At 44.0% G+C, this 11,273-nt stretch overlaps 1 protein-coding gene across 1 annotated transcript; it reads right to left on the bottom strand.

Moving 5' to 3' along the window:
* Positions 1–1,711: 1,711 nt before the first annotated feature.
* LOC142996118 (uncharacterized) lies at positions 1,712–10,418 on the bottom strand. The gene is made up of 9 exons (XM_076147005.1): positions 10,333–10,418; positions 9,324–9,495; positions 8,827–8,885; positions 8,361–8,551; positions 5,351–6,072; positions 4,206–4,415; positions 3,835–3,958; positions 3,460–3,693; positions 1,712–3,008 (listed from the first exon to the last, which is right to left on the bottom strand). Exons 2-9 carry the CDS (start codon positions 9,489–9,491, stop codon positions 2,266–2,268), a joined length of 2,451 nt encoding a protein of 816 aa, XP_076003120.1. The 5' UTR covers positions 9,492–9,495; positions 10,333–10,418; the 3' UTR covers positions 1,712–2,265.
* Positions 10,419–11,273: the final 855 nt, after the last annotated feature.

Here is an 11,273-nt window from a genome sequence, read left to right as displayed (position 1 = left end):
ACTCCACAAGTGTAGATATTCAAATTAAATAGAAACTTCATTCATTTTTATATTTGTATGCAGAGAAGACTGTGAACAATAAAACTCTTTGATTACCCCGCAGGCCACAATAATTACGGTGGTAATAAATATGTGGCAAAAGGCCAAATATGAGTCTCTTGTCACGATTGTCACCTAGAAGCATCGCTGGAGCGGAACGAATTACTCAAAGACAGATTGACTTGTTACGGGTAAGATACATATAATGAGGGACAGGTGAGGAGAGGCCATAAGATACTATCTCATGTCTTACATCACCATCTTACCTCACCTGCCCTGAGTCAGTCAGTCAGTCATGACCTCTCACTTCACGAAGGCTATCTGAGCCTTCACTCTTTCAAACCGTCAATGCTGCATGTTTGCTTTGTGTTCATGTGTTATGATCCCAGTGTTTGCCGCTGTGCAGGCTCCTGTGCTGCACCGACACAACGGTGCTTTGGGTTCATGTCTATACATCGAAATGAAACCCGGGCCTTTAAGGTTGCATGAGTCCTATAGAGAAGTGAACAACGACACCACTTTGATGGAAAATTCATTTAACGCATTTTAAAAGCAAATCTTCTGTTCCCTCTCATTTATTGGAGCGCTCCATTTAGATTCACCATCACATGGATTCATTCGTGGAATTTTAAAAGAATGGATTAGAACAAATGTCAGTGTACAAAATAAGGAGACTAGTTTTAGACTTTCAGTGTTTACTTTCTCTGCAGTAAGCACAAGCTTTAGTTTTTGACGGTGTAATTAGTAAGCGTTCTTATTATGATGTATGAACTTAGTCTGGCTCTGGGAAATGAATGTCACAGAAAGCTTTCACCCATCACAGAGCACAGAAGAGTAAGAATGAGTGGGAGCTGAATTCCAAGTAAGTCATAATGAGGTAAATGAAATTGACGAGCCACAAGTGTGAGCTGTGATATTTGGGGAAAAACCACAGAACATTGAGGTGTTTGCCATTTCATCAGTGCCCGTTTTCCAGCTCTCCTGAAGTAAATGTCAGACTGCATTCCCCCAATGAAAACACGCCATCAGTCATAATGCGTAACGAGTCAAAGTGTAGTGGACCTTCACTGACCTCTGCTGCAGCATGGAGCTCAGAAACCAGCAACAAAGCTCTGTGGCAACCCAATGTAAAGAGCGTTGGATAGAAATTGCAATACTTTGGCTTCAGAAAGAGCAGAAAGAGCTGAAAGATGCTGCCCTGCCACTTACCCTCCCCCTCCCATCTAATAGTCTGGAAAGCCAAGTGACGATTGGACCCTGTGGATGAGTCACATCTCCAGCTCTCACAGGCAGGTTGATGCAGAGAGGGAGACAGAGGCAGATGAATGGGAAAGCAGATAAACACACACACACAGACACACACACACACACACACACTCAAGGAGCAACACAGGCACAGAGACCGGTTGTGAGTCACAGGCTGTGAGACCCTCTCCAAAACGGCCAAGGCAATTTCTCCAAGGCTAACAACTTATAAAATGTGTGATATCACAGAAAATGACATTTTTAATCCCTTTTAGAGTCGGATAACCAAGCTGAGAAATAGAGTTATTTACTGCTGCCAAGGGAGCAAAACCAATTAAAATGTTTTGGGAATTATGTCTTGGAATGTTAAGTAAGACAGGAGTGCAATGCTAGAATTTAAACTACAAAGAGGTGCAAACACAAGTCATGTTGTTAACTTTCCCTTTTATACGCAATTTAAAGTCAAAATCCTTAACAATACTCTATAGGGACACATGGTATGGATCTTAGTTGGATGCCATTGTTTGCTATATTGCCATCCTACCTAACTGCTTATCTTAGCTGTTCTATCTATCTGCCAGTAGCAGTCAGACAGACGCTGCTTATCAGGAATTGTGAGCCATGAGCTGCATCTGCACCACAACAACATCATAAATAACCAAGCTGTGAAGATGACAATTCATTGCAACCATATTGGAAAGTTTTGCCAGAAAAGTGCCAATGAGCAGATGATGACAAATGCTACAGATCCAGCAGCCCTCACACCAAACATGAGCAGCCATGTAGTGATGAAGTCATGTATTATATAGAACCTAAGACAGATGACCTGGAAGAAAAGTATTTTTGTTTTGTGACGTGTTTTAATAGAAATTTTGGCTTTTTGATTGCAAACTGTCTCAGTCACACTTCACACACGTGAGATCAGCAGGTTGAGTCCAGTGAAGCAGAGGGAGAGCAGCCAGGCTGTGGTTCGACTTGAGGCTACCTTGTATTTATCTCAACTGTCTGAGCCACAGAGCAGAGCTCGGCTTCTTCCTGTAAGATGAGCAGCTCTCCCATTGTTGGGTGTCGGTGGACCACAATGCACTGCTCCCCACCCTCTGACAGCACCACCTCCACCAGTTCCTGCCCCGTCCCATTGGAAAGAGAGCTCTCGGATGCGAGGAGCAGAGGGGTGGAGCCCGGTGCGCTGAGGCCGCATGCGTGGACATAAACCACAGTGTGTTCCACTTCCCCCGAAGCCTCCTCTTCACTTCCTCCTCCTCCACTTCTCACTCTTTGGTTTACATCATCTGTATCCCTGATCGCTGTCTGCTCTGGTTCCTCCTCCTCCCTCACACCTTCAGGTTTCTGCCCGTCTCCTCTCAGCTCCACCACAGCCACCTTCCTCCCTGCTGCCAGGTGGGGTAGCACACTCTTCCTGGGTCTGCCTCTGACCGGCCTTGCGTGGCTGGACCCAAGAGTAGCTTCTGCTTCCTGGAAATCCTCTTTCTTCCTCCTCGTCCTACTCCCCTCTCCTTGTCTTCCTTCAGCATCATCCTCTTCCACCTCCTCTTCCTCTTCAGTCCCTGCCCCTCTTCTCTCCTCTTCGCTCCTGTGTTGGGCCTGGTGCCTCAGCAGACTTTGCCTCAGGGTGTAAGAGGCGCCGCAGTGGCAGCTGAATGGTTTCTCCGTCAGATGAGACGACTTCATGTGTCTCCTCAGTTTGGTGGCCAAGATATAGCCTGAGAACAATTGCAGACCAATTATATGTAAGTATAGATCCTAGAAAAGACATTTTAACTTGTCAGGCATTATTGCTGCACATGCTTTACTTTATGCAAAGAAGACACGCTGTCCTCAGACCGCATGACATATAGATTATACGCAATCAGTGGATCAGAAAATGGAACAGAGCTGTCACGTCATTAGTAATACTTTGGCACTCGCTGTGAAAAAGGTTATTATTCCAATTACGCCCAAAATCCATTTCACACAGCCATCTGTGACGCCCCACAGGGAGACCACACAGTTACAGCTGAAACTGTGAAGATCAAACTCTCAGGTCAGAGGGAAATACTTACTAAAATCGTCAAATTCACATCATTTTGTCATTACTTAGAGGAATGTTGGCAAAATGAGATAAGAGTTGTTCTCAGCCTTGGTTCAGTGTTGTGTCTTTTTAATTGAATTCACCTTTCCCACAGATACAGCAGCGATGTGGCCTATCTCCACTGTGCAGCCTCTCGTGGGCCCTCAGGGTGTGCGGGTCCCTCAGTGCTTTGCCACAGAAGCTGCAGAGGAACACCTCTCCCGTGTGGGACAGCAGGTGTCGGCGCAGCTCTGCTTTCTGGGAGAAACTCTTCTCACACTGGGAGCAAGCGAACGGTTTCTCTCCGCTGTGGATCCTGAGGTGGCCCTGGAGGTTCCCTGACAGAGAGAAATATTTCAATTTGATTTTGTTGGTGAATACTTTGTGACTAAATCCAACATTTTCAATATCATTTGTTTGAGTGTTTATATTACATTCCTCCTTGTCTCTCTGAAACATCTGCTCCCAGGTGCTCATACCTCTTTGTCTGAAGGCTTTCCCACAGTACTGACATACGTGGGGTTTCTCTGCAGTGTGGAGCTTCATGTGGTTTCTCAGAGAGCCAGAGTTGGCCAGCAGCTTTGAGCACACTGCACACTGAACCTGAAACACACAACACAACGGCCCGTTAATGTGGAGAGATGTTGGTATTTGACTGAGCAGTACAAGGACACCAAAGCCTTTACCTTTCAGACACCGTTCTGTGAGGGGTAGGAGGAATTTATGTCTCAGATAAATATTCTGTCTTAGTCACTACAGTTGCTTCCTAGAGGTGTTGTTAAAAAGGCCAATGGGAACTTAGAGCCAGACGATTGGATAACAGCATGGGGCGTAAAACACCTCTGCCTACCTTGGGTGATTGGGTGTGTGTCACTCTGTTGCAGTGATAGAGGCGGTGGATTCGCAAGGAGGGCCGGCGGGCGAATGCCTTGCCGCAGAGCTCGCAGACATAGGGTTTTTCTCCAGTGTGCAGCACCATGTGTTCCCTGAGGTCCCGCTTCAGGCCGTAGCTCTTCTCACAGTGGGGACAGGAAAAGGGCCGCTCGCCACGATGACTCAGCTGGGAATGATACTATTATTATTTGGGATAAAGGGTATTATTATTGCCGTCAGTATTCAATGGGGGATGTGGGAAACTGCTGCTCTCCATGGTGACTAAGACCGTGACCGACTTCCTCTACGCATTCACACATATCAGTTGTTTTCAATGCCTGTGTTCAGTTTTGATTGATTTAACTGTCATTTGTGAGGTTGCAGTTAGCTGTAGCTTTAGGCTGGACTGCATTATGAATATGAATTAGAATATTCAATTCAACGCCGTCAACCTCCATTTAAGGGACAGAACATTTGAGCGACCTCATCAGCACCGTCTCCACTCTCTGAAACGATTTCTGTGTTTAATCAACACCTTTCAAACACAGTGGCACCGACCTTTGTTGGATTGGATTTATTTCTGGACTGCTGTGTTGAACTGCACGGGCATAACAACATCAATTAAAGGAGCCGATGAATGAATAGAGAGTCATCTGCTTATTTTCTCCCCTCTTCCTTCCATTTGCTGCCTTCTCCTCTCCCAGCATCCACTTGCAGGCACTGTTCTTTTAATCCCTCAGAGGGACTTGTAATAATGCCTCCCTACGCTATAACGTGCTGCTCAACAAGCCTCACGTGGGACGCTAAGATGCAGCAATGTCAAGAATCCCTACAGCGTTCCCCTTCTCCCCCGCTCACATACCTTGGCTGTGACCTGAATTCATCCTGTGCTCATTCAGAATGACACATAACCGCATATTAGTATATCGCAGTGGTTCCCAAAGTGAAAGGGGAGGCGCAGGAGCTATTGCAGCGCCACTACCACAACTCTGATCTACAAAAGGGGGGCGCGGCAGAAAAAGGGGGACCAGTGGTATACTGTATGGGATAACTGTTTAACATTCTTGTACCAAAAGGAAATAAACTGCGAGCCAGAGAAATGACTCCTCAGTCCTTCATTACCTGGTGGGCTTTGTAGTTTTCTGCAGAGCTGTAGTTTTTCCCACAGTACTGGCAGCTGAATTGTTTCCTGTCGGTGTGGATAAACTGGTGTTTCTTTAAATGACACAGCTGGTAGAAGCTTTTACCACAGCTGGAACACTTGTACCGCCTCTCCCTGCCAACCGCTTCAAACACCTGCGATTGCCGGGTAAGAGTCTTGGCGACGACACGACTTGCTGCGTCGGCGCCTTCACCTCCCCTGCCTGTATCCATGGAAACCACCTCCCCTGCAGTGGGCTCTGCCCCCTCGGCGGGGCTCGTGCTTGGAATGTCTGTTCGTCCTGGAGGTTGGGTGCAAGATGTGTTCAGCGGCGCCCCCATTTGCTTGACCCGGCCGGACAGACAGTGAACCCTCCTCGGTTTGGCAGCCAGGCGGGAGCTACAGCGCGGGGACCCCGACTGGCCCCTGGGCTCCATCCGTTTGCCTGACTGACCGTCGACGCCTGTAGTGAGTGTGTGTCTTCCAGGCGTGGTGGCGGTATTGGTGTCAGTTGTTCTGTCTGCGTGAACATCAGCACTGTTGCTCTGCTGTATCTCAGCTGGGATTTGATCTTTGCTCTTGATGTCTCTAGTTTGCAGACTCTTCTTCTTCATGCATCCATGACCGTCCCTGGACTTGTCCTTCTGTGTTGACATCTTGGCAGCTACCATCTTGGTGTGTTTTTTGTGTTCCATCTTGTCCTCTGTCAGATAAAGAAACATCAAATGAAAACAAATCAATACATGTTATTGTGACAAAAGGCACAAGGCAAATGGACACATGAAATCGTGTAAATTGGTTGCGGCTATCGTGACATTAATAACAGCACAGCAACGTTTGAATGTTCCGGGCACATTGGACATTTTCTGGCTACAGAGGGCACTAATGGAAATGTAACGTGGAATGTGACAGAATTACAGATTGACAAAATGATTCATTTTTATTCTTGTATCAGGATTCCTCTCTGAGCCTGCGTGCCTGAAACATAGCAGCAGAACATTTAGCCATTTGGATTTTACCACGGCACAAATTCAAATGTATAATTTACCTCCTGCTTAAGTTATTTGGGAAATGGAGTAGAAACAACAGAGGTTTCTAACCGTTCAGAAAAATCACTGTACCCTATGTTTAATGAGGCAGGGGATGAAATTGAACCTTGAGGATATAATTGGCTGAAGGTGTTGCCGTTATGCATGAAAATGGAAGTGGACCAAAACTCAACAAACACTTCTGAATATAACACCATCATAAGAGAGAGAGAGAGAGAGAGAGAGAGAGAGAGAGAGAGAGAGAGAGAGAGAGAGAGAGAGAGAGAGAGAGAGAGAGAGAGAGAGAGAGAGATACATTTTGTTTTCATCCTCCTCGTCTTGTTAGCTGCATTAGTGTTTTCTCCTGTTGACTCAAACACACATTTGCTACACTATGACCTCATTTCTCCACAGGGATCGTTAAAGTTCATCTAAGCTCATTATCTTTCATCTGGTATTCATTATTTTCTTCAGAGATTTAATCATGATTTATAGGCATAATCTGTTTATACCAACAATCTGCGAGAGAAGAGTCATAACATGACAGCAGCCCAACGCTGACGTCAGCAAACCTGATAATAGCCGCGTAAACACAACTGCAGTGTTCACGCTGATGGTGCTGGGTCGTTTTCTGCATGAAGGCGCTCTTCAATATCCTATCCATCATGTTACATACATCCTCCATTAATATGAAATAATGAAAGGTCAGGACAGCGAGAGCTTATTGTTCCTGTGTGCTTTTATGATTGAATTCCCTTGCTTGGTATTTCACTTAATTAATTGGTCTATTTTGTGTCATTAATGATTCATCTCCTAAATTAATCACTGTCCAATTTTCACCCTCATTTTATTGTATTTCTGCTGACTGAAGAGGTTTCCTTAACCCAGGTCATTTAAGAAACTGATATATTATATTATCTGACATTTAAATGAAAATTCAGCTTTACATCATTGTCCCCATTGTCATTTATTGCAGCAAGGCCTCAACTAAAGCTGAAACATGCAGAATGCTAAACGAGGATGTTTAGGGTCCAGCTGTTCAGCAGTTCAGAGTTAAATATCCCTCTGGCTCCACCTGATGGAGAGTATGAATGAATATGAACTGAATCTGCTCCACATAATCATGCTTGGTGGCAGGTTAGGGAAAGATCAACGTATCAGGGGCATACAGGCTGCTATCAATTGATCATGATAATTACGGCTTCATGCATCAAAAATAATCCGGTATTACACACAAATAAAGCAGAAAACACTCTCACACTAACTTTTTAAACATATAGTACGGTATATCTACGTGTAGAGCTGCATCGAATCCATAAATGTTGATCGATAATGTTGCAGATTATTATTGTTTAACTCAAGCAAGCGTAGAAAATCAATGTAAAAAAAAAATATGATGTATGATATATGTGTGTGAGTGTGTGTGTGAGTGAGTATGTGTGTGTGCATCTGTGAGAATTCAGAGAGAGAGCATTAACCCTGTCAAAGCTCTTGGGTTGGTGAACACCCTGTGGTTGTAGCAGTTTGACTTGCTGTGTTTCAGAGTAATTAGCCAAATAAGCATTTATTAATGACACACTATCATTTACAACAGCGGGCTTACAGCTAATTGGGGGTTTCCACTTTAAGTTTCACGCTCTTATTCTGGGTTTAGCCGATGTGCTGAACGGACAAAGCCAATGACGCCGGCGTTACGTTGGCATGATGCACACTGACCACAGGGAGCCTTCGGCTAAAAGTAGACTCACACACTGATAACCCTACATTTACTTTGATTTATACAATACAGTGTGTAATTATCAAGCTGCATCACAGAATACGTGCAACCTGGGAAGAGCAGGATGTAGCGTAATGTAATGTAACCAGAAAGAAAGTTCAGAGTGCAACTTCTTAGAATGACTTTTTTGAAATTCTTTATCTAATTATGTATTACATTTAGACCAACACTCATCACTGCTGTTACCTGTGGTGTTGTCTTCTGTGTCGGGTTTGCTCTTCCCCTCAGTGCCTCCATACAGCAGCAGTTCTGTTCCCGGCAGGATGTCCTGACACACATGCAGACACACGTCCACACACTTGTACGCACACGTCTCCCCGCACGCACACTGCACGGCCACATTCTGCTGGGCCCTGTTCAGAGCCTGGCAAGCAAAGCTGAGGGGGAGACACGCACACACAGACACACACATATTACTAAAACAAAGTATTTGCACCATCTTGAGTAATCTGGAAGTTTCACAGGGCTGAGGTCAGATTTAAATAATGTTGTGTTTTTCTGTATGTAAATGTGCCGTTTCTATTATAACATGAATGCTTTAATACTTTACTTCTGTCGTGACCTTTTGTGCTTGAGGGATATTGATTTAGAGTTCTTTGGTGATGTGGTAATGTGTTTGCTTGCTGAAAACAAGACAAATGTGTGAACATACCTGATCCAAAAAGCTTTTTCCAGCTGAGCTTCTTTATCCACTACCATGTCCATCATTTCCTACAAAGCACAGCAATACACACAAATTGAAAGCATTTGTGTACAAATACTTCAAATGGTTTATATTATTGTCCAAAATGACTCAATGTGAATAATGAGCTGATAAGCAGGCTGTTTCATGTGTGACGGGCCATCTTTTTCTTGTTTTGAGGTTTGGGTCTTTATATTATATATTGGTTTGTTGTTAGGGGCTCTTTTGGTGTGTATATAAGTCAGTGGAACTAATCAAACTAAATCAATCTTGATGAATAGTCAAAAATGGCAGCTGACAGCTATTTTGTTGCTAATACGCCTCTGGAGTGGTTCAAACATTAACTGTGGAATACTGGTTCATTCCTGTAAGTGATGGCCTTTTCTTTGTATGTTTATCAGTGCACCTTTGTGCTGGTCACTGTGTGTTCACCCTCTGGACTGACAGCAGGGGACGGTGCAGCTTACCCCGGTCCACTCTGTGTCCCCGTCCCTCCCCAGCAGGGAGCCAGCTTGCCGAGAGCGGCCGACCCACCAGAGTCCCACTCTGCCCTCGCAGGTCTGTGACGGACCCACGGCGAAGCCATGGGGAAGCACAGAGGAGAGGAGCGAGGCAAGATGGGAAAGTTTGGCCATCACCCTGTATTCAAACAAATACACAGCAGAATTAAAAACTAGGCTTCACTATTATCACTGGCACATAACACAATGATTCATCAGCAATATTGTTATTATTCAACACAAGTCCAACCTGACTGTACAAGTCACCATTGAGTCCTCTCCTTATGCATCTAGTCCATCTGTGAGTCACATGTCCCAGGTCTCATTAATTTAATTCTTTCCTTTTCCTTGCTTATTTTCTTCCTCTTTTTTCTTCCCTCCCCACTCTGGTATTAAAAAAACAATCTCCAAAAAGTCTCACAACTGCATGCACATTGTCAAATGCTTTCTTCAATAAAAATATTCATCACTAAAACTAAAATGCTTTTTCATTTTGATCTTTATTGATTCATTCAAATTTTAGTTTGTAGTATTAAATAAATGAAAAATAAATAAATGAATGTCTTACACTACAGCTTATCCCATCCTGCAGCAAACTCATAATTGACACACATTCAGATGGAATGTAATAAAGTGTCACCGCCCAGCCTGGTTGCGTCCTAACGCAGGGCAAATGCATTCTGGCCAACAGCACTCCAGCTAACGCCGGCGTGTGTAGCTCTCTGAGTTTAAACCAGCTACTTAAATGTATTAAAATTCGGTTAGTGTTGCGGAAGCTCCTTAAATAATTGTGCAAGAAGTTAAAAAGAGTGCATTTATACATGCACTCGCTTTCAAGGTAGCTGCGTTTCTTAGTCGTTTTCCAGCCGCATCGGCACTAGTTGGCTAAAAGGCTAACAAGGCTAAGCAGCGAGCAAGAATCAAAACATTCAGTCGTACATTTGTTGTGTGTTAAGAGTTTTATCAACAATCCTACCCGTTACTTTATTTCCTCGCAAACTCTGGGAAAGCCATCGTTACCCAACGAGAAACCTCCGGAAGTCCAGTTCATTTACAGTTCCGGCACGGCAAAAATGTTGTTGTTCCTTATGGTTCCGCACATGTATTCGCAGGCGTGCAGTCGGAAAATTCACTTGACGAGACGCGAGTGTGTGACATTGCACAGATTCGATTCCGAAAAAACAGCGACAACAACAATAAAAATTGCAATTTTAAAGGTGCATTTTAAAATAAATAGAAAGATAAATATATTGTTTCATAAACGTATGCTCAAATCATATGCATTTATTGTTTAATGCTTTCCTCGATACAAAATTCGCACCAAAGAAAGGAATAGAAATATAGAAAACAAGTAGTAAAATTAAATATCATCAGATTTGAATAGGTTACATAATTAATGATAGTTTATTTAAAAAAATTGGATGGAACCTGTGGTAAAGAGGAAACAAACCCCGAAATGACTCGCTATACTGAGATCAGTCACCACGCAGGCAGAATTCTGTTACATTTTATCTTACAAAGATTTTCTACTGATGTACAAGTGTCCTCCAGAGAGATGAGGGCTGAGGCAGAGAGGTGAATCGGTGTGAGAGAGTCTGGGTGTGGTGCAGAGAAACCCTCAAAGGACTCCATTCAGTCACAGGGCAAAACCGACGCCATGAGCAACCCACCCTGCTGTGCAAATAGAACTTTGCTGAAATGTTATTATTCCTGTGAGTCAGTACTGTATCCTATTTACTTCAGCTACTGCCAGAGAAACACTGAGGTCACTGAGTCTCAGACGGAAGGAGAGAGACTTGTTTGTTGTTATTACCTGGAATATTTGGGCGGTGACCCACCTGGATTGACTGATCTTTGCTGTTTGTTTGCTGTTTGGAATTACATAACTTTCACACTTATGAAAGAGGCTTGATTCTG

The sequence above is a fragment of the Genypterus blacodes genome, unplaced genomic scaffold, assembly GCF_046128005.1.
Source record: "Genypterus blacodes isolate CSIRO-AG114 ecotype Tasmania unplaced genomic scaffold, CSIRO-AGI_Gbla_v1 ptg000036l_1, whole genome shotgun sequence".
NCBI lineage: Eukaryota > Metazoa > Chordata > Actinopteri > Ophidiiformes > Ophidiidae > Genypterus > Genypterus blacodes.
The sequence above is the reverse complement of the archived record's forward strand: the minus strand, read 5'-3'. Positions and strand labels throughout refer to the sequence as shown.